This window comes from Bombus bifarius, unplaced genomic scaffold (genome assembly GCF_011952205.1).
Source record: "Bombus bifarius isolate JDL3187 unplaced genomic scaffold, Bbif_JDL3187 scf7180000007978, whole genome shotgun sequence".
NCBI classification, from domain to species: domain Eukaryota; kingdom Metazoa; phylum Arthropoda; class Insecta; order Hymenoptera; family Apidae; genus Bombus; species Bombus bifarius.
In genome coordinates, this window is record NW_022884363.1 from 5,780,409 (window position 1) to 5,807,153 (window position 26,745).

Consider the following 26,745-nt stretch of genomic DNA (forward strand, 5'->3'; position numbering starts at 1 on the left):
AATTAACTGTCCCTTCTTATACCACGCTATCACTATGCTATAATAATTATATATATATATATATGTAATATATATATATATATATGATTTTACATATTTATATATATAATACTTTTCTTGATATTATATATATACATATATAAATATATAAGTGTAGAAGTCACGTTGTTCATACTAACAAATTCGGTATTTCATAATAAATTTATCGTTCCAACGGAAAAAATGTATACACATATGTGTGCCATCCTATTTTATTGATATAGTCGTTTATATTATATTCTATATTAATGTACATTTTTGTTTATATAAGAGCGCAAAAATAAAACTTAATATTTTATTATAACGTCTGCCACGAAAAATTTAAACTTATAGCAATAGATACAATTTACAACTTCAAAAGATGTTTTGATTTTATAACTTACTTCATACACACAACTTTATCAAACGTTACAAATTAAACAGAGAATTATATATTCCACATTCATCACTTAAAAGTATGATTCCAAATTTGAAAAGAAGACAAAAATATGTATGTGTTGGAAAAAAATGGAGAAAATTTATTCCCATTTATTTACCCATTTTTTTGGTAAATAATACTTATTATTTACCAAAAGACATTGCGAAAGTTTTAGGTCACTCCCATTAATTAGTACAATTTTTTATTTGGTATATCGTTCAGAAATTTCTTCGCAACATGACGTGTAGACACATCGAATATATGGAGTAAGGACAGTTTATCGTTCATTGTCTTACGTAATCGTATTAGGATTAATAACAAAATAGAATTAATTCAAATATATTTGTCCTTAGAAAAAGAATTTATATTATTAGTGAATTTACTATCCAAGATTCACAATATGACATGTGAGTGTCGCATAAAATGTAAATATACTTCGTATTTATAGGTTTTTATAGGCGTGTAGTAGGTCAGGAATATGCAGCTCTAGGATTAACCAAGGAATTAGACTGAAGGCCACCCTTTAATATTTTTACAGTCTATTTTATCTATGTCTGATAACAACAATAAAAATTCTTAAATAAATATATCGGTATAATCATTGATGGAATATTATTACGCAATCAACTATTTTTTTGCTCAGAGTTGTATGTTTATGTGTTGTAATTGCGTCTTAAGCATAATATGCATACACATGTACACGGTACGTCAATCATTGTATACTACAATGACTGGTATGGAGTACCACAAAATTAGGTGAAATTCATTAAGACAAGACACATGTATCACTCTGCTGATCATTGCTATTTTCCTCTGCCTTGAGATGTACCCGACCTGGTTGTAGGTTTTGCTGGTTGTGGAATAATCGTAATTTCATCATTAATCTTCAATGGTTTCAGAAGGGAGTCATTGGATCTGGACGATGGAGATGAAGGTGTATTCTTCTTATCCATTACTCTTTTAGCTACGCCACTATGTGCCGAATATACGTGATTTTCAAACTGCTTATACATTCCAAACGTGGAAGTGCAAACTGTACATTTATAAGATAGATGCGCTGGTTTTAATGTCATTCCATGATCTCGCGCAACATGATTTAGTAATTTCCATTGATATACCTAAAAATTAAGATCCACAACCCTCAAGTAATATGCAGCTTAAATGCATATCTCCCAATCTCACATGTACATAATTTCGAATGTTGAGCAACATAAAATGTATAACTCACCCTGCCGCAAGCGGGACAGCGACCTGCATCTTTTCCTCTATTTGCAGCTTCTTGCATACTAGATGTAACCAAACCATGAGACCCAAGTAAATGTCTTTCCAGACCCTGTAATAATATTTACACAATACTATTATAATTTTATTTTTACATATAAAAGATTGAACAAGGCACAGTCAATAATTGAATAAAAAAAATAAAAAAAATTGGAAAAATATTCATTTTTAATTCATAAAATGTGCTCTATATACATCACATGTTGTTTGTTGTATTATTTTATATTTAAATACAGTAATGAAATTTATAAAAGAGGAAAAGTATGTATTTAAGTACCTGATCTGTGAAAAACCGAAATTGACATTTTTGGCAATTCAATGGAGGTCTACTATAAATCATCTTTGGATGTATTTTTACTTTGTGAATCCATTGCATATGGTTACGTAGTTGTTCTAAATCCTGAAAGATAAAATAGAGACAAGGCACATGTACAAAGTATAATACTTATAATATATAATGCATAATACTTATAGTATTATTTAATTTTACAACATTTTATATCGTTAAAACTATTTGAATATAATATATCAAGTTGAGCGGGAAGTAATGTCGAATTTTCTGATAAGGCACTTCCATGATTTCCTATGGGTATCTTCCATCTTTTTTTACACCTTCTCAAAAAAATTATTGAATTTTCAAAGAAAAATATTCCACTTGATTCTTTCTCAAAGTTGAAATCACCAGTTTGAAGCTTTTTATATCATCTTTATCCTATATGTTCCTCATATTTGAAAGCTTTGCACAAATTTTCAATCACAACAGTCGCATTGTTAACTTTTTAAAACCCATGAAAGATACAATGAGATGATAAGTGCATTTTGTCTCAATCTTTGCTTGCGAATTTCTCTGTTGCAACTGATGGTAAAGACAGAAGTGCATCTTTATTTGCAAATAGGTAATTAAAAATTAATGAAACATTTTATAATAGAAAATCCGACAGTATTTTTCCCATCATCTTAATACATAACTCACCTTAATATAACCATCGCAGATTTCACATATGACAAATGTAGTTTTTTCTCCAGACTTTGATGAAGTTCCAGAACCAGGGATGGAGGTTTGAGATGTTGTACGTGGTAATGGAGTTATAGATATACTTGGTTGACTTAACAATTTTGCAGTAGGATTTTTGGGACTTGCTGTTGTATTCTGAAAAATATAAAATACACTAATTATTTTAAACATTAAAAATGTGTACCTTCAGAATTGGTAAATTTTTAATCCAATTATGTTACAGTACCAAATTGTATCTTATTTAAAAAAATCTTTATATCTTAAATATAACTTAAATATATACTAGTTATTATCGACTGATTTTTACAAAGGTAATAGTAAAGGTAATAAAAATTGTCAATGAATTCCTTCGAAATTTATAAACAATGTAAGATTATATCAATACAAAATTAAACATTTTCATAATGCAAGATATTACAAGGGTAAAAATACATTGATGAAATCAATAATTACGAAACTAGTTGCACTGCACACTAATGATATGTTTAGCCATAACTTTACACATATTGTTAACTCTTATAAGCAATTGTGTACAGCTTCGATTAAGTAAATCTCAAGAAATCGGTTATAAAAGCCGTTTTGCACCTGCAGAACACATTATCCATGCGACCACAAATTTTACAAAATCAATATAACCTTCCTGATAGGTTCCAACAATTATTTACCTGTGATGAGGACAATCTAGAGAGAGAGTCGATTACGTTGGGTACAAGTGCAATGGGTGTGGGTTGACCGGAACTGCCGCCGCTACTGCTACTCACTCCCGAGACAGCCGACATGACAGTCCCAGAGCCACCCACCACCTGTGTCACCACCCATATATTTTTTTACTAATTCTTAAACTCTTATATACTTGAATTTGTGAACCTGTAGTTTTTTTATAGATATTAGTAAAACAAAATTAGCTGAGGAAAATTCACAGAAGGAAATCAACATACTCCACTACCAATAGATAAATAGAAAATAAAATACTTAAATGTAAATAAATAAAACAAATATAATTTTTTCTTTTCTTCCCATTATGATAATTTACTATATTAATCATTCTTTAAATTTGATACATAAAATATAGTAAGACAGCTTTCCCAAATTTTATTAGATACTGTGTGTATTAATAGTGGTGACAATTATTACAAAAAGATTCAAAGAAATATAAAGGCATAAATATATTGTGCATATCATACGTGTGCTTATACATTGTAACTGAAATTACATTACTTCAAGGACATTGCCTTCAGGGACATGACTTTAAATGATTATCATTCCCCTTATTACTATCAAATCTTATAAAAGTTACGACATTAGAATACGTTTAATATGCAACATAATCCTTCAATATTTACAAAATACTGTGCGTCCCTTTTCTACCAAAAAAATACCGAAATATGTTCTATTATTAATAAAAAAGAATTAGAAAAAATGAAAACATTTTTACCTGAAATATTTGATTACTACCAAATCGGTATGAAGTAGGGACCAATAAGCCAGACGATGTTGGACGATACATCATTCCTGCAACATTATCTAAAACATTAGCAATATATTACACATAATCGAATTTGCACAGGTCGAGTATAATTCAATGTAATATGTTAATATTAATGTAAAATGATAAAAAGTTACCCTGACGCATTGTCGTACCACCCGGTCGTAATGTTTTCAAATCTGAATATCTTGGTTGCATAGGCGGCCGTCCTCTTCCACGACCAGTGATTGGAGCAGGAAGTAATTTTGGTAAAAGTGGTTGAGGTCCTTTACCACTCATTGCCATCGCAAGTGCACTGGGGTTAGTTGGCCCAACAGGCCTTGTTCGATTGAATCGTGGAATTTTTGCTGGAGGTTCCCAATCAGCACCTGGTTCTAGATTCTTTTCCGATCTGAATTTCTTAGTACAAGCAAGTATATGTCGATTTAGTTTGCCTTTCTGGTTGTCTTCAAACGGACAATTAGGACATTGATGAAAAGCTGGACCCCGCTCCAACCTCCCGCGAGTATTATGTTCTGCTTCCATATGGTATAATATGTCGTGGGGACTACGCATTTCAGTCGGACAAAAATTACACTTGTAGACGTAATTGCGCATATGTGGAGTTTCTAAATGATGTTGCATGACTAAAGTTGATTCTGTTTTAAAATTACAGAATTCACATTTTTTCTGTTCTAAATGGAATGGTTCATTATTTTCTTTACTAAATTCTAGATTTTTAATGAGTGAATTTATAGCTAGTTGAGTTTCAGCCGATGTGCTACTTTTTCCCTGTTTACGTTTTTGAGTCCGTAAAAGATCAGTTTGCACATATTCCTGAACAAGATTCACTCCAATTTGCATGAAAAATTTCCCCAGTGGTAAATCAAAATATGTCAGTACTTTATTCCTATCGTCTTGTCGTATATCCTGTTTATCACTTATATTACTAAATCCAGATTCAGTTATATCTACTGAATTATCACCTCTGTCTTCATCTTTTTTACTCTTACTACAAGTTCCTTCATTTTCACTTTCATCACTTTTATCTTTATTTTTTTGAATTATATCCAGTGAATCCTCATCACATTCCTCTCCCTTATTTTCTTCTATGCTTCTTTTGCTTCTCTCGTCTTTTTCTTGTTCCTCTAAGCATTTCTCCAATTTTGTGACGAACTCCTTTAAGGGTTTCAGAGGTGGTTTTTCATATACATATGGTACTATAAAAGATGGCGCTTCTACCACAAACATGTCATCGCTTAAAGTAGGTAATATTGGAGGTGTAACCGTAGGTGTTACCGTTGTCATACTAGTAGTTTTAGGACTTAGCTGTGCAGTTTTTGATGTCATGGGCACTGGTGTAATAGTCGTCCTCATATTAGGATACATAGTTTGTGTAGTCATCCCCACTGGAACTACTGAAAATGAGCTAGTACTAGAAACAGTGTGATGAGGTTTACTGCTACTCACAGGAACACCACCACGTCCAGAAAGTATAGAATTTGTATCTATAATAACTAAGGTAGGTTCTTTCTTTCCTCCTTTTACAGATTTGCTACCAGCAGCTATTTCTACTAACCGCTTAGTATCATTAACTACAATAGTAGTCTTACTATTTTTGACTGGTGACTTTAGTTTAGAATTCTCTTTGTCTTTACTATCAATACCAGCCAAAGGATCTTCTGGCTTAATTTCCTCAATATCTGAGCCATCATCATCTACTTCCTCTTCTTCTATTTCTTTTTCTATGTAACTTGTCCTCTTTATATTTCTAGAACTTCTTCTTGGTGTAATACTACTAAGATCTACTTGCTTTCTTTGTTTTCTTTGTTTTGGATCTTTATTAATACGTTCTGGTGAAGTATTATGACCATTCTTTGCACTATCAGTTATTTCTTCAATATCAGGACTATCGCAACTACCGTTTTCTTCACAAATTTTCACATCAGATGTATCCATACTACTATCAGCAATTTCGCTACTGTCATTAAGTTGGATATCACTACTGCCTGATAAATTATTATCTTTAAGGGCAGAAGCTTTTGTAGTGAACACATCATCGTTATCAGAGTGTATTTCTGTTATGTTTTCGTCAAGACATTCAACATCCGAGTTATTACTCTGTTCATCAACTTCCATAGCCTCACAAGATGTGTTTCTACACTTGTCTTCAGTCTTGGACACTTCACTAAAATTGTTTATGTCACTGACACCCTCTGGAGATTTAGACATTTTAGAGTCATTTTCTGACTCTGACATTTCACTCCCTTTACTTCTATTTTGCGCTATCCCATTCTGTTCACTATTTTCAGGTTCTAGACCCCTTTCTTCCATTTCAACATCCATTCTGTGTTTGTCCTCATCATCTTCTTTTCCATTTGCCTCTCTTTGCTCCCTTACTACACTAATTTCTTTTGACACAAGTTTGGATATATTAGTGTCAGCATCAATGAATTCTTCCTTGTCATTATAATTTCCATTAACCCCATTTGGAATCACATCTGCAAAATATAACAGATTATTTTTATACAAGTATTAATTCTTTTTTAATATTAAATATATATTATATTAAGTATAACATGATAGATGAAGCAAGCTATTAGTACTTCACTAATAACTACAATTACACTACAATGATCAGAGAACATAGCAGAGGTATTAGAAAATGTGAATCATTTCTACATAACTTGAGCAAACTACACCTTCTTAACAACATGCAAATCCAATAAAATGTTATAAAATACAATAAAATAATATCCATCCATATAGCAGAAAAACGAAAAACTCAATACTGGCGTCACTTTTTAACGATAACGGAAGAAAATAGCGAAGCAAAACAGAAAAATGAATATATCGGTCGTACAAAAAAAGGGTTGCTCTAAAAGTTTGAAAGAGGAATAGAGCATACCTTTGAGAACCTTATCAGGACTGGTCTGAGATGAGTCCTTAATAGGGGGTTCTTCCAGCGTGCCTTCCATGGGGCCACCACTGTACAGTTGATCTAAACAATTAATAAGAGCAGAGGGATAAGCGGCTCGTAGCGACGGCGACGCGTTTCATTGCATCGACGATATGAGAACGCGAGGGCGGGGAGAGAGAGAGAGAGAGAGAGAGAGAGAGAGAGAGAGAAAGAGAGAGAGGGAATTTTTAGCGGGGCCGAATTTTTCAAAATGGCGCTGCGAATTCCGTACTCCTATTTCCTTGTTCCCATAACCAACAAAGTTCGTTGGATATATATCCCCACGCTCCAGACCCGACAGAGTTCCCGAAATGAGTCTCTGGTTGGTCGGTGAGAAACTCTTGGCACGCGCGCACACTTGGAAAAAGAGGAACCAGGGAGTGGACCCGTGGATAAAAATGATCGGAGACGAAGCGAAGTCCTGCGAAGTAGCTTGAATGGTTAGCGTCTCTCAGTCAGTCACCTGCACTCGCCAGCCACCGCGTCCGAGCGCCAGCCAGTCAGCCAGTCAGCCCTCCGCCGTACCTCTCCTCACTCAACCTTCACAAACCTACCAAACCTACATCTATACCTACAACTTATACATCGAACTTTCGCCTTTCGTACACACTGACAAACATGTAGTCGTAGGTATATAAACATACACGCAGTGATACGCAGACACGAACCATTCGACTCGCCATCCATAGGTGAGCGCGCGAGCGCACAACCTTCCGACTCTCTACAGTACTTTACACTATATATGCCGGACAACACGCCAACCACCTACAGAACAACCCTATGACCTACCGAATCCAATCATGACAAATTCATCTCACACGACGATACTAAACGTGAACGAATTTGAAATTGCAAGTATCGGATAGTTTCACATTTATCCATGTAACTTAAACACGTCAAATAACATTCTAATATAGATTGATGATACGTGACAAAGAAGAAACTAGATAAACGCGGATCGTTTTGTCAGATTATCTGTATTCATAGATCTGATCCACCGGATAGGTGACGTTTTTATTCAAAGTTCTTATTAAAATTTTCGAAATTACCATTTGTCCTTATGACAAACGAAATTTTGTAGGAAATAAGCGGTTTGATATATGAAGTAGGAAGAGACGATGATAAAGTCTCTTTTGCATCCTATTGAAAGAGCATTACAGTATTCTCCTAAAAGATGCTAAGCATACTTTAACCTACACTAATGCTCTTTGATGCAGCATTCGCATCGTTCGTTGGAAATAGTAACGATAAGATTATTTGGAAATTGGAGAACGTGAATAAGAATTGGGTGTGCAAGTGATCGAAAACACCGAGGAATTCCATTCAGTATGCTCGTTTCGGGACGTGTCTCGTACTACTTAATTCGCTTATCCACAAATCCCCCGGCAGATCTATGAGGTAATGGAACGCGTACAAACTCCATTCGTCTCCTGTCACTAGGCACAAATATACGCACCTGACCGCTTGCTTGTCCTAAACGATTTTCTGATACCGCGACATTCTCACAACGTGCGATCTTCAGTGGCGGTGGCGGAGGTACGATTTGTCCTTTATACACACTTCTACACGATTTATTCACAAAACCTGTAAATAGTGAACATTCATCGCTGAAAATTAGGCACCAGAGGGCAGGCGCGACGTTGGAAACGTTAAAAAGTTATGCCCAGGGCCGTCGCAAGAATCGTGGGCTCTTTTCCACAAGGGTTAAGCAGAAATCAAGCTAGAAAGAAAGGGCGGCAGAACGGAACAGAATACTTCGTGATGTATATTTTCACTGGATGCTATTTATCATTCTTTTATAGCTTTCTATATGAATGTCATTAGTCTTGAACGAAACTTTATACAAAAAAATATTAAAAAGATATGTTTTTAATATTGAATGATATTCATTATCTTTTAATGAAAATAAAAGAACAAAATTGATTAGATGTTTTCGTTCACTTTGTAAAAAAATATATGTTGTGTACGAGATGCAAATTGTTTAAAATATATTAAATATAAAATGAGAGCATTGATTGAATTATCTTCTATTCCAATGTACTGTAAAATTGAAACAAAGAAATATACAATTAAATAATTGAAATTATAGAAACATTAATATGCAATGTTTTATTTAGTCGATTTAAAGGATCAAAATCATGATTCTCTATCGTAATTTCAATAATTCACATACAGCATTTTTCTACTCCATATCTTGCTGATCATGCACTTAAGTAAGCAAAATAATGGTGCAAGATCGCATTATTTAAAGGATAAATACGCTCTGCGTCGATATAATTGAAATAAATAATTAACTATCAATTTCGAATCGATCGATTCAATGTGAAAACAATAGTAGCGAAGTACATAATAAATTCCACTAAACAGTTCTTAGCGTGTATCACTAGTATCACTATATGTAATGTAAGTAATTTAGTTAAGTTACGCGAACGTCGGTAGTTAATGGCAATCGATATATCATAAATGAATTCTAATATCATCAATAGTGTAGTAATATATTTACACTAAAAGTCAAGAAATGTAAACATTAGTGCATACATTCGAAAGAAAATTCTTGTTAAAAATCTTTCGAGACAATCTGTTTAATAAAGAGAGATAAGAGGAGTTAAAATTATGGGAAATCGCAAGGGAATTGAGAGGATTGTCACGGCCCTGGTTATATTGTGTTATTCGGTACCACAACTGTACAAATCATAAAATCCAACAAATCAATCGCAAGTCCCTTGGCGTTTCCTTTTTTTCTTTTTACAAATAATAATTCTTTGTTTCCATCTACGATCTCGAAAATTGTGGAAACACTCGTGTTTACTAATTCATTGAAATTTTTTAGGAAGATGCCGCCATTTCTTCATAAGGGCTGGCTTAACTGTCGAACAGCTGCCGTGGTGGTCGCTAGCCGATCGCGATTATCCCCCCAAAGAGGACCAATAATCGAAACACACACACATCGCAAATGCCGTGCTATTTAAATTCACTGACCGTTCGCAAGCACTGATAAATATTCGGCTACACACGCGACTCCTTCGACACTTGATACACACCGTTTTTATATCAAAATTATTCACATATACTTTGTGTTTATTTGGGTTCGACGTCACGGATCCTTCTTACCTTCGTCGTCGAAAACTGCCAAGATGGCGACGATAATCACGTGACCGTAAATTTTATGACGTACGCGTAATGTTAAAGGGACGAAACGACCAGTAGCGTTTGTTGTATATAGTCACGTGACCGGGTACACGTGCACATCCAATGAGAGCCTCTCCCAAGAATAAGGACAATCTGCAATTGCAACAATGTGTATAGTAATATTAGTAATAGGGTTGACTAACAAGCCTCCGCCCTTTTCTATAGGTTCCTTTGGGAAGACACACCGACAATTCACGTAAGGGTATTAAAAAAATGTTGTTTTATCATTTTTATATACATTATACTTATAAATACAAAGTTTATTACTTAATTTATATATATATATGTATTCTAAATAAAATAACATGGCTTTTTTATCTAATAAATTTTTATTATCATTCTTTTTTACACTATTAAAAGAATTATTTTCAAAAAGATACTATCTTTTTATTAAGACTTTATATTTATATAGCTAATTACATCCTTTTTTTTAACATTGTTATTGGAAAAAAATGTAAGAGTTTTATATACAATATTTACATTTTAAATATCAATATTTTCAGTATCTTAAATATACAAAGTTCCTTCAATAACATATTTATATGTTATTACATCACCATTATATGCTGTAGATCCTACTGTATATATTTAGAAAATATGTTAAATATCTTTGAGATCTTGTACAGTCATTTTTATTTTATATATTTTAATTATAAATGCGTTTGGCATACATAAGCAATGTTACGAGTAATCTTCATCATTATCACTAAATGATAATACAAATTTCTCTTGTTTTGATTTTTTAATCTTCTTTTTCAATGGTTTATCTGCTTTATCTGATTCTGCCTCTGTTATTTTGTTTTTCCTGAATATAATTCTTTTAGATAAATCTGCTGGAGTATTAGCTTCCTCTACAATATAAAAATTCATGTGTAGTTATCGTAGATGAAAGTTATGCACTTTATACCTTTTCCTTTCTTTTTCTTATATGCTTCTGCTTGTTGTGCACTCAAGTGCTCAGAATTTAATACAACTACAACAGGCTTGTCTTCTTCATGTTCTTCTTCATTGTCTGAATATTGTGGTAATACTTCTCTCTGTTTAAAAGAACGTTTTAAATTATTTAAATGATTGTTTATACTAGTTATAACTAAGTATATATTGTGGTGTATGTAATGATTTAATTGCAAATATGCTTAATTGCAATGAATAATTATTAATTTATAGTTACGTCCTAATTAATAACCTAGAAGTTGAGCAATTATTTGTATATAATGAAAAATACGATTTACCTTTGTGTCGATTGTAGGTCCTTCCTTGTATCCGATTTGTTCCTTTAATTCGCGTAAAAATTTTGGCTCATTCGGCTTAATATACGACACATTATGTTTCTTCCTTGACATTTTACTATCTTTCTGTTAATGTTTTAAAATTCCAAACATCAAAATATAACCTAATTTTAGTATGCTACAAAATAATACTGCGTAATACATTACATATGAATTCTACATAGATTGGAAAATAAAATCAAGATGGATACATCTAGTAAAATTCACTAGTGTCTTAATTCTGATTGGTTGGTATTATTGTGTGGCCGTTCAGGAACTTGGGGAATTCCAAGCTAAATTGTTAGTTATTATCCCTGGAGTATAAAAGCCACGATACGATCATATAAACAGGTCTTGACATTTGCTAGGGAAAACCGTCCGTAAATTGAGTCGTGTCTAATCATTAAAAATCAAGTTGAAAGATTAACAAAGTCCACGTTCTTGCAAGACAGATAGAGATGAATAGTGTTTCTGTTGAACATTCATAGTATGTATATACATATGTATATATATATGTGTTAGGAGAGAATCTCTTCTGAAACTCCACCATTGGGGGAAATGTACAACATATTATGAAAGCTGTAAACATCCGGGAAAACGAATAAACTATCAAAATATACATGTTACCAGCGTCGTGTATACGCAGAACGAGACCTTTCCTTACGCCTCATCTCGGTCTTTTTCAAAGTGCTCCAAGGCATTTGTTTTTCGGCATCAAGCACTACGATTTTGATTGGCTTAGGTACGACTCGGAGAGTAAGCAAGAATGATTTTTGGTACCATTGAAGGGCATGTAGGACCTATAGTTTAAGGTGGGCTTCGAACTATCAGTTACCGTGCTACGCGAACCTCAAGGCTGCGTCAATACATAAAAATTCGTAAATGTATGGCTCCCCGTACGCTATGGGGAGCCGCAAGGCTATGACGTTACATACACATACTTATATATATATATATTTACTTATATATGTTTCAATGCAAATTATTGACAATCATTGACATATATATAAATGAATTAGTACATATATATGAATGACATATATATGAATGAATTAGTAATTACAAAAATTAATTAACATATATAATTGCATGATTAACATATGTACATATAGGTACATATAATAAAGTTTCTTCAGAAATTATTTAACTAACTTTCATTTACGTAGTCAGTATGTATTTTATAAAAAATAAATGAAGAATTCTTACTTATGAGAATGTCATGAACTTTGAAGTGAAAGGCTTAATATTGTTCATACCTGTTCGTACTATATCATACTACATATATATGTACTGCATTGAATTAAAACAGTATACCTATGCATATATATGTAGATTTATAATATATACAATTTATATTTCACATAATTTTGTTGTATTTAATTGTACTATGTTATTTATATTTATATTGAATAAAAATAGGCATGAAAGGAAAACGAATAAAATGCATCACTAAAGTAGTTATATTATTTATTTGAAAAAATGTGATTATAAGTATATAAAATTTATTGCGCATTTTAGCATATGTATGTATATAGTTTTATAAAAATTGGAATAAGATAATGGATTACAAGATGGTTTCATACGATTTTGTGATTTTCCAACTCTATTTGTTTAAGAAATTTCTACTTATAAATATGCATTTCACTTAACTGTTCTACAATTAAAATTGTTAAGAACAAATTCTTATTTTACGTATTTTTTTAATGATTGATCATAATTGTTAAAATGTATTTTAGATAAGTATATTACAATAAGGTTTGTGAATAATTTTTTGAGCAATTATGTAAACAATATCTAAATGATTTTTATACAAAATTAGTAAATATTACACTTTATGAATTTTTAGTGTATATGAAATTATGAACATATTAAACTAAATAAGCTTGTTCTTTTAATACATAAGAGCCATAAATGGTTAGTTTCCATCATCATAAAAATAAGAATATGTTTAATCAGTAGCACTTTCCTTTGATACACTGAAAGGTTCTGCTACTACTTCTGCACCACAATCAGCAATTACAACATCTTTTGTTGGTCTATCTCGAGTATCAGTATTTACATTTTCAATTTTTCTTACTACGTCCTGTAAAATTATTTTCATGATAGATACTTAATAAGTTATGTAATCCAACAGATTATGTAAAGAAAATGACATACCATTCCCTTAATTATTTTGCCAAATACGACATGTCTACCATCAAGCCAAGGAGTTTGTTTCACAGTAATAAAGAACTGTGATCCATTGGTATCTTTTCCAGCATTTGCCATAGACAACCATCCAGCACCATAATGTTTCAATTTGAAATTTTCATCTTCAAAACGAGCTCCATAAATACTGCGACCTAATAAAAAAAATTTAATAAAATTAAATGTAATTATTAATAATTGTCCAATATTTTAAGTACTATAAAAACCTTGAGCTATGTGTCATTTTATGTAATAAAATTTAAAGGATTTATTAAATCTTAATTTTATACTAAATAAGATGTAATACATCAATTTTCAAACTAGTAATAAATAATATGATGATATCAAACCTCCAGTTCCATCTCCTTTTGTAAAATCTCCTCCTTGAATCATAAATTCACGAATGACTCTATGAAATTTACTACCCTTATATCCTTCTCCTTGAGGTTTTTTTGCTAATGCAATGAAGTTCTGGACAGTCTTTGGAACTGTTTTTCCAAACAGCCCAATCTCAATTCTTCCTTCATATTTACCATCAATATTAATGTCAAACCATACCTATGTATAAATATGTATGTATAGCTATAGATTTAATTATTTTCTTAAAATTTCATAGACTTGTAAAAACTATTGTTTCTATTGTATATCCTTAAATTGTATATCCTAATTACGAACTTAATTTAAAAAATTTTCTAACATATGAATGTAAAAAATAAATCAAAATATATATAAATCGAAGGTATATTATTTAATTTGAAAATAAGAAAAGCGACTATTTTTCAACAATGAGTCATATTTAGTTTATTTAGTTTTATTTTTATCTACTTTGTTCGAAAATAAATTCTTTGTTAACAAGTCTGATGTTTTATATTAGTACATTTCATTTATTTACCTTATCTGTAACTTTTGGGCCTTTTTTATCGTCAGCGTTACTACTTGAACAAAAGGTCGCTAACACGACTCCCACTAATAAAAGCGATTTCATTATTAATAAAAAGAATTTTAAAATTGAATGGGAATTAACAGGATAAAGACTTCTTAGCAACTATACACTTTGTCAGAGTGGTACATATACAATATATAGTCGAACGTGGATCCCATGCGCATGCGTATATGTTAGAAATGTGGGATCATTCGATTGGTTCCATTCACCTTGCATGTAATATAAACTACAACTGAGAATTGGTAAATATGTTATTAGTTGATAAAAAGATTGAAACAGATTGATATGATATGATATAATATGATTTTAGTATTTATTTAGCAACTGTTATCAATATTTGAGCAATAATTATAGAATATCTTATATAAAAATACATGTTCGTTTCAATGTAGTTGAAAATAAAAATTATTTACCACAATAATAAGATTTTAAAACTTACAATCTACAGTCTATAGATATCTCGATCTAAAGATATATAGGAGATTGAAAGTTTTACGCATTGATATGACACAAAATGATCTCTGGTGTTACAAACATATTTTATGCAACACTTCGCTAATTTATTCTGTTGCTTATATATGTACATATAGTATATACATATGTATGTATAGTATCTAAACCCAAAAGAAAGAGAGAGAGAAAGGACTGATTTTATGATTTAGTAGTTTTATAAATTTATTTTTGTTTTAATAAAATTGCAGGGAATTTTAGATTGTTAAACAAACACAGGATAAGAACATTATATGATCTTGATAATCAGTTTTACTACCAATCAAAATTAGGGATTAATTTAATTTTCGGTTATTACATATGTATCAGAATTAATTATAAAGCGGAAGCATTTACTTGATAAATTTATTCTAGTTGAATTAAGCAATTAAATCACGTTTGTTTCTTCTAATAAGCACAAAGATACATACACATACATATTTACGTAATCAACTGGCTTAAGGAAGTCGATAAAAGTTCGATTATCGATTAAATACTTTCGATATTCTAGTAGTGCTCATTTCAAGTAATCAGTGAAGTTAATCAGTATCGCGTGTTCTGCAAATAAACACAAGTTGAATATTATTTCTTAGCATTTCTAATGATTATTGAAACCTTTGAAAATAACAAGGTACGTATCTTTTTAAATAAAAGTCAGTTTAAACTCGTATTACGTTATCGCATAACAAGAATTAATAATGTTAATATTATTATTTCTGCTTAAAATTTTGTCGTTTCATCGAATGAGTGTGCATTTTTCGTTTGTTTATATTGTTTATTTATTATATGCGTTTAACATTTCTTATAATTTAATGTTCTTATTTTTAATGATTATGACATATTTGGTATTGCGAATTAAAAATTAATGAACATTTTATTGAGATTGAAATTTATTTCTATATCTATAATAGAATGAATTCTTAATTTCTTAATATTGCTATAGTGATTTACTGTTTCAATACAATCTTTTAAAAACTCATTAATTTTTATGTCTATAACAAGTGAATAATTTGTTGGACTTTGTGGATTTTGAAGATGGAAGATGAATCTATTCAACCAGGGACGAGTCAAGCTGATTTCATTAAAGAAGGATTAAACTTTGATATAAACCCAAATGAACCAATGACAAAAGCAGTTTTAAATGAACATCCACCTGAAGAGTGGATAGATATCTTAGGAAATGGACAGCTTAAAAAGAAAGTTATAAAAAGTGGGAAAAATGGAACACGACCAAATAGATCTGATATTTGTACTTTAAAAATTATTGGTAAATTAAAAGATGGTACGACGGTTGAAGAATATGAAGACCTCAAAATTCAATTAGGTGATGTTGAAGTGATTCAGGTATTGAGTGATATCTTTATTTTTTAAATCTCAGTTTTATAAATGTATTTTTTAAATTGTATTTCAGAAATGTTATATTGATTAATCTGCTATAATACTACTTATATTTTATTAGATTATGAGTAACATAATTATTATTAATTTTCCAATAAAAAAATTTTACTTAATATAGTAGTATCAATAATGTTTGTTATTACATTGTTCAATTGTAGGGATTAGATTTAGCAATTGCATTAATGGATGTAAATGAAGTTGCTGAAATTGAGATTGATCCAAGGTTTGCTTATGGTTCTCTAGGAAAAGAACCAAATATTCCACCAAATGCCACTATTTTATATACAGTTGAATTGAAGTCCAGTGAATTAGAAGAAGAAACAGAAACACTCCATGTCAATCAGCGAAAAGAAATTGGGTAATTATTTTTTATGATTGTTGATATTTGATATTATAATTGATTGCATATTTTCACTTCTTTTAAAGCAATAAAAAACGGGAACGGGGCAATTGGTGGTTTACTCGTAATGAACCAACACTTGCGATTCAGTGTTATCGGAGAGCATTAGAATTTTTGTTACCAACAGAAAGTCGTACATCTTACCAAAATGAAATGGAAGATACTACTACTGATGCAGAATTACAGGCTTTACTGGAGGATCGTATGAAAGTATATAATAATCTAGCAGCTGCACAAATGAAAACACAAGCTTATGATGCAGCATTGAAAAGTGTAGAAAGTGTTCTAAGTTGTCAACCTCAAAATGTAAAAGCACTCTTTAGGAAAGGTAATATTGTACACGTGCCATTTTATATATACATATAATAGTAAGTTTTGTATATTAAGCATATTACATTTTTTTTAGGAAAAATTTTGCATTATAAAGGAGAACATGCATTAGCATATCAAACATTGCTTCAAGCAGCAAAATTGGAGCCAGAAACAAAGGCTATTCAGTCGGAATTAGCTATTTTAAAAGAGAAGAATGCTAAGGACGCTCAGCATGAAAAAAATCTGTATCGTAAAATGTTAGGAGCACATAAAAATGACAATAATTATCAAAAAAATACAAAAGAACAAAAAAGTAAAAATTCATCAAAGCTTACATGGAGTTTAATTGGTGGAGCAACTGCAGCAATTTTAAGCGTATTTTTATATAGATTTGTTTCGTGAAAAAAATTTAGAAAAAAATTTAAATGAAACACATTGTCTAAGCTAAATAAGTATAAATATATATAATTAAGTATCATAGACTCCAAACTAAAAGATATAAGTATAAAAACAAGTAAAAATTTGATAATTTTAATAATATACGAACAAATCAAAAGAAAAGATCATACTATTAATAAAATTTTATTTAAATTTTGTTCAAATCTTGTATTATATATTATGTCTGTAAATTTTGCAACAAAAATTAGCATACAAAAATATAGTCAGTCTTTTCAATTGGATATTTACAATATACGGGGTGCTAAAAAAGGGTAAGATTATATTTGAGTAATTACATACATATTCTAAATGTATAAACTTCGTTGACATATATGTCAACATGAACTTTTTGCATTTACGAACGTAATTAATAAGAGGAAGATTCTCATAATCTTACTCATATTAATTATTTATTTATCTTAATATTAATAATGAAATAAGAAATACTATAGAATTCTTTTCCTTATTATTATTTTATAGCAATTTTTAAAACGATGTACAATAATGGTGTGTTGAAAAGAATATAAATAACGTGAGAAATAAATATGTACGAGATATATAAATTCAAACATTTATGTGAAAAAGTGTATATGATTTAAATGAATATGTACAATATATTTTACACTTGTGTTTTATATTAATAATAATTTAATTGCATTAATATTTTTGGGCATATTCAAATACCACTTAAATACGTATTTATGATATATTTTTATTATTTCAATTTTTTCTATTATTATTTAGATCTCATATACTATCTTATATTAATATAGTAAATTAGGTATGGATAACTGTTACCCATATGAAAGAATCTTCACTATGAACAATAGATCTATAAGTATGTCATTTGGTATACTCAATAATTAAAATGACATGAAATGAAGCAATAATCAAGTGAGTAGGGAAATGTCACAAAATTTGTTAATACTTTCTACTTTTAGAAACTTGCTGTTGCAATAAAAAACTCAGATATACAAATTATAACAAAGCATTATTTATTGAATGGCACTAATTAAGTAAATTAGCACTAATAAAATTGGAAAAAATAAATATATCTTTAGATATAACTTTATTATATATATATAACTTTATTATATCATACTTTGGGAAATAATGATTTATACTTATAAAAAACTGATTTGGCATGTCACAAAATGTTTTTATGGCGAGCTCATGTGAGCTCATCTGAAATTAATCAAATTTGATAAGGGTGTATGAGACTGTGCATACCCTGTTTTATAATTTTCCCATCATGATAACTAGCATGAGTTATCCATGTCTCTAATAAATAATAAAAATAAACATTAGTTATATTCATTAAAATGTATATTTTTAAGCAAAAAGAATAACATATTCATGGCATTTATATATTATATTATATATATTAATAAAAACAACTATAAATAAAAAATCTAGAAAGATTACTATACAATTTTATTTATACTTATTACTTACTATACTTATTAAATGCATGATAAATTTTGATAAAATCTAAGTATTACAAAATATATCACATTTTTGTTGATCACTTATTAAACATTTTAATTATGCTTAAAATAATTTTAGGCAGTTTTACATACTTTTAATACATATTTATAATTCATGTTAATAAAATTTTGTATCTATAAATTCAAGTAATGATAGAGATATAGAAAAGGTTTTTTAGCTTATAAGCTAGATATTTTATATTAATACATATTATGTAATATGATTAAAAATTTAAAAACGATGGAAACGATTGATTCAAATAATTTTCTATTGGTAAAGTATCTAGTTTGTTAATATTCGAATCCACAAAAAATGATGTTCCTTCAACAGTTCCTAATGATAATTCAGAATAATTTATATGATCATACAAATTTTGATCTGTATTTGAAATTCCATACTGAAGTTCTAAATCTTGATAATTTGTTAGATTCAATATTTCATTACAATTTATTTCAAATTGATCTACAAGATCATTCATTATTAATGTTTTTGGAGTAGTAACTTCTACAGTCACAATTTGTTCTGCATTAATATCTACTAATGAAAGAACCTGAGGGGCAAAATCTGTGTTTGATAATACATTTGTAAGTTCTAATGGCAATGGTGAATTTTCACATAAGTCATTAGAATTAAGCAATGTTTGTGCTTCCAAATATGAATCAGAATATTTGTTATTAATATCCACGTTTTGAAAAGTAACAGATTTGTCATCTGACAATAAGATTTTATTAGATCCTGCTTTCATTTTTAATTTTTTAGGTTTAAGCTTTTTTGGTTTCTCTGGTACTGGAACAAGATGACCATCTTCTGTTTTCATAAGTTTTACAACCTGTTGAATTTTTATTATATTTTAATTGTGCATCTTTGTTAAATTACATAAATGATTAAAAAGTAAAATATAAATGTAGAGTTAAATTCACCTTCTTTTTCTTCTCAAGTGTAATTCTATGACAAGTTTCCATATGACGAGAAAGATGATGGGATCTCTTGAAAGCAGTATTGCATTGCATACAAGCAAATGGCCGATATTGTTGATGAGATAATTTATGTCTTTTTAATAAACTATTTCGTTTAAATGCTTTACCACATTCTTCACATATAAATTGTCTTTCCTTATTGTGTATATAGAGAACATGATCATTAAGAATACTAACACTAGTAAAAGTTTTACCACATTGTTCACATACAACATTTCTTTGTTCTACATGTAATTGTCTATGTCTATCCAAGTCTGATTTCCTTGCACACTGAAATGTACAACCATATATATTGCATGTAAATCTTTTTTCTTCTTTATGTATACGTCTAACATGTTGATCGAGAGCTCTTTGTGAAATTAATTTCTTAGAACAAATTAGGCATGTAAAAATGTCTCTTTGGAATATTTCCCTGTTTACTTTATTAAGATGTAATGTAGAATCTAAATGACGAGAATAATCATCCTTTTTTAAAAAAGTATGCCTGCAGTCAGTACAAAAGTAAATACCTATAAAATAGTAAGTTTTTATAAATTATGAATATATATTTTCTTATTCTATTTTTAAAAACTTACCGTTATTTGATATTTTATCATGATTCAATTTTGAAGAATGCACCATTTTATAATGTTCATGCACCTTCTTTTTGGAGGCAAAAGTGACATCACACTTTGGACATTTATAATTATCATGATTTTGGATATGAGCTATATATGTTTGTTCAATACTAAATGTTTGTAAACATCTTTTACACTTAAATTGTTTTCGTGTGCAATGATTTTCTTTGTGTTCCTTATCATCTTCTTCTGCTTTCAACATTTCTCCACAATCTGAACAAACTTTGCCATTTTCATAGTTGTGTTTTGCACGATGACGATTTAATAAAATACGTTTAGGAAAACTACGGGAACATACATCACAAGAATGTGGATATTTTGTTACTCTTTCACCATGTGAACGAAATAAGTGTATATCAAGGTGTTTACGCCTGGCAAATTTTGCACTGCAGTGAGAACAATTATTTTTTTGATGACCTTCCAGATGCCGATCTAAATGTCTTTTGTATCTAAATGTCATTGAACATTGACTACATGTTTTAACTTGTTTATTTAACATAACTAGATTATTGATTTTAATTTTACTCTGATTATTTGATGTTATAAATTTAGTTTCAGGATCATTATTTTCATCATTCAAATTTTCATTCTTAACTTCTAAGTTATATGATTTATCTTTAACTTGAGTAAAAACATTTTTCTCAAGTACAAAAGCCTTTTTTACTTTAACAGGAATATTGTTACTTTTTACATCTTCTGTATCAATTGCATTATTCATTTTTATTAATTTAATACTATTAGTATTCTTTTCATCTAAATGAGTTATAGATTCTGCAGATTCATTTTTCATTTTTAAATGATTTTGCTCTATGCATTTAAATCTCAATTCATTTTGAGAATTTGGTATATTTTGTAAAAAAATGTTTTCAATTTTTATAAAATCAAATTCGATACTATTTTTATAATCATTTTTGTTTTTCAATTGTGACTCAATGTTTGAATTATATATTGGTGTAGAAGATAAATGTATTCCTGAATCTTTAGTTAAAGGTTTATTTACACAATCTTGTAAATAATCAACGACATTAACTTCATTAATTTCTGAAGGAGATTTTTGTACTACCTGTAGTATTGAATTATCCTAATAAAAAAATGTTTAATCTATTATATTTATATTCATTATTAATTATTCCTTCCTTAATAAAATTATTTAATAAATTTACTGATTACAAATTATATTTCTATTTTCTAATAAAATATTGTTTGCTTAAGAAATTTTACCTGATCTTCAACTGAATGTTGTGATAATATTTTTGATTGTTGATATTTGATATCTGACATTGTTCAAATTATTTTAAACAATAATAATGAGCCCCGCATATGATATTTCGTATATTTGACAACTATAGGATAATTTTTAAGCCAAAACTAAAATTAATTAAACATTCCATGGTGTTTATAACATAATTGCACTTAAATATAACCTAAAAAAATTATAAATGAAAAAAATAATCTTAGTTTAAGTACATCTATTTACCTTATTGTATAATTCATAATTACATATAAATACATTTTTTTGTTTATAGTATTTTAATATGCACCGTGTTTTTTAAATTGACAATCATGGTCCATCGGACATAACGATTTTTATTGTACTATTATTCTCATTGATCTTTAAATACAAATCTATTAATTGTGGTATTTTTTAGAACACAATCGTTATACCGCTAAGAATTAAATGAGATATACGTGTATTAAAAATATATACATACTTATTTGTATATATATGAGCGTTATTATATTTCGTATACATATGTATTATATTTTAATTCAAAACTACGAATTATTAGCATTTGTATCTAATCTAGGGAAGATAATACTATAGAAATAAATTGAAATAAAATTAGTAGTACTAAATTTTTACATATTTTTTATTTATAGTATAAAGACGTAATAAAAATACATATAATTTATAAATACACGTACATATATAATTATATATAAATTTATTGTACTATTATTAGATATTATAACATATTTGATTTAAAAAATATATTACATTGTTGTTTAATTATTATAATTAGAACCTTAGAAATACTTGAAATAATATATTAAAAAATTTACTACAATTTTTAATTCAGAAAAAAATTATAAATTAAAGTTTACTTAAAGATTAATTTTAGTTATTATTATTATTAAAACAAATAAGACATTTTTCCAAGAATAAACAAGCTTCAACTGATATTTCAAAAGCAGAAAGAGCTTTTTATGCTTAAAAAGTTTATTTAAAACATTAACCAATATAAAAGCAATTTAATAATTTGACTGTTTTTATATCTTTTTATCATTAAATGTTTTGATTTAATTATTTAAGATAGAGTACATATTTATAATCATTTTATCATAATATATATTATATTTCCCGCTAAATACATTTCACCTAATTAGTTTCAAGTCCTAGGAGATTTTAACTTGTGGCGGCATCTTTCAGCAAAATAATAATGTCAATATGAAAAGTTGTTAGAAAGATTTATTTAAAATAAATTAGTAATTATTTTTTATTAAAGACTGTTTTAACATTATACATACACACATAGTTAACAATTTTTATTTTTAAAGTATTATTCGAGAATAAGAATATCTTTTAATCTTTTGCTACAATTTTAACCTTTATAAATGTCAAATGTGGAGATGTAAAAGATTATTTAATCTAAATCACTAAGTGTAAACATTGTGTGTATAGGATTTTACGATATAATATAAATATTACTGTGCTATAAATAAAAATGGGTGAAACATCTGAAACACAGAATAAAGATATCGGTCCTGGAGTTATAACTGAACAAGAACGTGAATTGGCTCAAAATGCACTATCTGAATTTCAAAAAGGAGCATATGCTAACTGTCTGTCATATTTAAACAAATTAGAGACCTTAAGACCCAAAGACTTGAAAGTAATGCATAATAAAGTTGTGGTAGAATGTTACAAAAATGATTTAAAGAAAACAGAATTATTAAGAAAAAGTTTGAATGCAATATGTGGCCAAATGTCTACAATTGATTCCACTGAAACCATAGATGATATTGAGAAATGTGTTATGAGATACAATCAAGCAGTTTTATTATATCACACAAAACAATATAATGCTGCAATTCAAATTATGAATAGATTATTTGCTTTCATAGAACCTATGGGTAAGTAATAAGATAACAAATTTCATGATAGCTTTTAAGTTAATAATATAAAATCCTACAAATATGCATTTTTTTTTTTTAGAGGAATCACTGGCACATAAAGTGTGCCTTCTTTTAATAGAATTACATATAGTAACGGAACAACCAGATGCAGCGTTATCTCTAATTAATTACATAGAAAGTCAACTTATATCCACAGATAATTCCAAAATTTCATCTGTTGACAAAGAAGGTATAATAAAATCCATAAAAGAACAGAAGGAACCAAAAAGAGAAGTTGATATAGTTACAGATGCATTTAAACTAAAATTATTAAAATGTAAAGCTAGAATATACCTTATGATGCATCAATTGAAATTATGTAAAAGGGAATGGAAGACATTAGTTTCTTTGGGTACACCTGTAGTAAGATATATTCTTAAAAATTACATTATTGTATTATGTGTTATATTTTGTATTTAATTTCTTTTACTTTCAGAATATATCAACTGTATTTTTAAAAGCTAATCTTGAGTATTTAAGAGGCAATTACAAGAAAGCCATTAAATTATTGAATTCTGTAACATCAGAGAATTTAGATTTTAAGTATGATGATTATATTACTATATTACACAATGGAAACATTTTTTTGTAATTGTAACTGTAATTGTAATTGTAATTGTAATTGTAACTGTTTTAATGTTTTTGGTTTTTAGGACTTGTGGAGAATCTTCTGCTGTGTTATATTACAATAATATGGCATGTTTACATCTTGCTATGGGTAAACCAAATTTAGCAAGTTTCTACTTACGAAAGGCTTTACATGAAAATAAATGTGCTCTAGAAAGCGTACAAGTAAAAGATAATGGTAATTATAATCAATTTTTACTCTATAGTCTTTTTATGTAAAAATATTGGAAATAATAATTTTAGAAATTTGTTTTTATATAGATCCTTTATCTTCACGACCACTGTGTACACTTGGTGGAAATAAACATTATGAATTAATGTATAGTCTTGGTGTATCACTTTTACATGCAGGACATGCATCGCTTGCTTTCGATTGTTTCATGGAAGCTGCACAAAAGCTTCATAATAATCCTAAATTATGGCTGAGAATTGCCGAGTGTTGTATTTATTGTCATAAACCGGTAAATATATATATTATATGTTAGATTGTTAGTTAGATCGTCACACAGTATTTCAAGAGAAACTAAATATCTTCTACCCTTTCGTTTGCTATTATACTATTTTTATTTATTATTTTTTCAGACAAATGAAGTTGATTTTAATATTCCAAAACGAAGAAAAGATCTAGTACAAAAAGTTGTTGGTACTGGAATTTATAGAAAGATTATTTTAGCTTCTTCTCTTTCCAAAGATATAAAGTATCATCCTGAAGGTTTTCCTTCCGCTATACCACAATTAACATTAGAATTCGCTTCTCTGTGTTTAAAGAATGCGTTATTTTTATTACCAAATAACAATGAACTTAATGTACCAATTACACCAATTACTGCTCCACAAACAGTACCTTTATCATTAACAGCCGGTCATAATTTAGGTATTTAATCTATGTATTTAAAAATGTAAATATTCATAAGTTTGATTGTTATATATATTTGTATAAAAAATATTTTAGGCTCTCAACATTCAACTTTAATGTCTCAAACTACTACCATTGAAGCGTTAAATTTAAAAATTAGCGTTCTGGCTGCAAGTGCTTATGTATGCTTATGTCTTGGTGATTATGTTATTGCACTTGAACATGCTAAAGCATTACTAAATACTAATAAATTACCTGGTGCATATAGAATGTTAGGAAATCTTTACGCAGCAGAAAGTTTGATATTTATGGACAAAATTAGCGAAGCCATTGAATATCTGAAACCGGAAAATATTCAAGATTTAAGTACTTCTGTACTTATTCCTGAAACTCAAGATAAAGATAAAGAAAAATCAGATGAGGTTATTTCAAAACCAATAAAAAGTGAGAATTTATTTAAATCATTTAATTCTTCTGTGAAATTATTAGTTATCATAATTTTATGTATAAACGGTTACTACATAAAATAATTACTAATTTTATAGTGTGGTATCCGACGACAGTTCCTACGGGTATTGCTGTACTTCGTTATAACTTAGCCGTAGCTTACGCAATTCGTGGTGAACTTGATAAGTCTGGAGAAACTTTAAAACAGGTAATTAAAAAACTTATGCCATTTATGTGTGCATATTTCTTACAAATTTATAAATGAATTACCTTAATAATATATACCTATTAATCGATGCTTCTAATAAATGTTTTAGGTTTGGATGTCAAAGGGCCCAGACTGTGATGTTCCTATACATGTAATAATGCTAGCTTTATATATAGAATTGCAATTAGGTAATAATAGTATTTTTGGTCATAAATAATATCACGCAAAATATAATTAACGATTTTTTTATGCAATAGGTCATGCGGATATTTCAAGATCAATAATAAAACAACATTGTCCACAGTATCGTTGACGGTAAATTTTATATTTATGTAAAGTTTTCTTTCTATAGCTGTAAATAAATGTATACCTTAAAAAATTACGGATTTCTCAAGTACGTCGTAAATAATTAATAAAATTTGTAAAATTTTTGTACCCTTTATATGTAAAATATGAATTAGCTTTATTTCCATAAGTATAATGAACAGTTTGTGTGGTAAAGAAACGATAGGATGTTTGTAAAATAAAATTTACTGTATTGAAAACA

General features: G+C 28.9%; 6 protein-coding genes across 17 annotated transcripts; 2 read left to right on the top strand and 4 right to left on the bottom strand.

Annotated features, from left to right (window-relative positions):
* Positions 1-344: 344 nt before the first annotated feature.
* Positions 345-10,309, bottom strand: LOC117204569. Of its 9 annotated transcripts, none has more exons than XM_033442093.1 (10): positions 10,157-10,309; positions 8,634-8,761; positions 7,127-7,219; positions 4,377-6,719; positions 4,189-4,277; positions 3,419-3,556; positions 2,712-2,888; positions 2,016-2,138; positions 1,686-1,790; positions 1,261-1,575 (listed from the first exon to the last, which is right to left on the bottom strand). In XM_033442093.1, the coding sequence occupies exons 3-10, from the start codon at positions 7,194-7,196 to the stop codon at positions 1,261-1,263; spliced, it is 3,360 nt and encodes a 1,119-aa protein (XP_033297984.1). In that variant the 5' UTR covers positions 7,197-7,219; positions 8,634-8,761; positions 10,157-10,309. The 9 variants fall into 9 exon arrangements, with proteins under 9 accessions (XP_033297982.1, XP_033297984.1, XP_033297985.1 ...); XM_033442094.1 differs by having other exon boundaries at positions 10,219-10,300; XM_033442092.1 differs by having other exon boundaries at positions 9,855-10,282.
* Positions 10,310-10,924: 615 nt separating this feature from the next.
* Positions 10,925-11,813, bottom strand: LOC117204570 (uncharacterized protein KIAA1143 homolog). Its single transcript, XM_033442102.1, has 3 exons — positions 11,599-11,813; positions 11,274-11,403; positions 10,925-11,217 (listed from the first exon to the last, which is right to left on the bottom strand). The coding sequence occupies exons 1-3, from the start codon at positions 11,707-11,709 to the stop codon at positions 11,048-11,050; spliced, it is 411 nt and encodes a 136-aa protein (XP_033297993.1). The 5' UTR covers positions 11,710-11,813; the 3' UTR covers positions 10,925-11,047.
* A 1,411-nt stretch (positions 11,814-13,224) lies between these two features.
* LOC117204393 (peptidyl-prolyl cis-trans isomerase 5) lies at positions 13,225-14,994 on the bottom strand. Its single transcript, XM_033441739.1, has 4 exons — positions 14,714-14,994; positions 14,172-14,379; positions 13,792-13,976; positions 13,225-13,717 (listed from the first exon to the last, which is right to left on the bottom strand). The coding sequence occupies exons 1-4, from the start codon at positions 14,804-14,806 to the stop codon at positions 13,583-13,585; spliced, it is 621 nt and encodes a 206-aa protein (XP_033297630.1). The 5' UTR covers positions 14,807-14,994; the 3' UTR covers positions 13,225-13,582.
* Positions 14,995-15,602: 608 nt separating this feature from the next.
* LOC117204392 (peptidyl-prolyl cis-trans isomerase FKBP8-like) lies at positions 15,603-17,783 on the top strand. 2 transcript variants are annotated; one of them, XM_033441738.1, is made up of 5 exons: positions 15,603-15,884; positions 16,256-16,597; positions 16,810-17,009; positions 17,078-17,379; positions 17,458-17,783. In XM_033441738.1, exons 2-5 carry the CDS (start codon positions 16,289-16,291, stop codon positions 17,763-17,765), a joined length of 1,119 nt encoding a protein of 372 aa, XP_033297629.1. In that variant the 5' UTR covers positions 15,603-15,884; positions 16,256-16,288; the 3' UTR covers positions 17,766-17,783. The 2 variants fall into 2 exon arrangements, with proteins under 2 accessions (XP_033297629.1, XP_033297628.1); XM_033441737.1 differs by having other exon boundaries at positions 15,605-15,884; positions 16,289-16,597.
* A 1,439-nt stretch (positions 17,784-19,222) lies between these two features.
* On the bottom strand, positions 19,223-22,640 carry LOC117204391 (RB-associated KRAB zinc finger protein-like). Of its 3 annotated transcripts, none has more exons than XM_033441736.1 (5): positions 22,394-22,640; positions 22,105-22,307; positions 20,842-21,964; positions 20,210-20,775; positions 19,223-20,118 (listed from the first exon to the last, which is right to left on the bottom strand). In XM_033441736.1, exons 2-5 carry the CDS (start codon positions 22,162-22,164, stop codon positions 19,513-19,515), a joined length of 2,355 nt encoding a protein of 784 aa, XP_033297627.1. In that variant the 5' UTR covers positions 22,165-22,307; positions 22,394-22,640; the 3' UTR covers positions 19,223-19,512. The 3 variants fall into 3 exon arrangements, with proteins under 3 accessions (XP_033297627.1, XP_033297624.1, XP_033297626.1); XM_033441733.1 differs by having other exon boundaries at positions 22,105-22,251; positions 22,361-22,640; XM_033441735.1 differs by having other exon boundaries at positions 22,361-22,640.
* A 673-nt stretch (positions 22,641-23,313) lies between these two features.
* LOC117204377 (CCR4-NOT transcription complex subunit 10) lies at positions 23,314-26,745 on the top strand. The gene is made up of 10 exons (XM_033441705.1): positions 23,314-24,018; positions 24,101-24,423; positions 24,497-24,603; positions 24,714-24,865; positions 24,949-25,148; positions 25,270-25,561; positions 25,640-25,987; positions 26,089-26,198; positions 26,308-26,386; positions 26,456-26,745. The coding sequence occupies exons 1-10, from the start codon at positions 23,610-23,612 to the stop codon at positions 26,509-26,511; spliced, it is 2,076 nt and encodes a 691-aa protein (XP_033297596.1). The 5' UTR covers positions 23,314-23,609; the 3' UTR covers positions 26,512-26,745.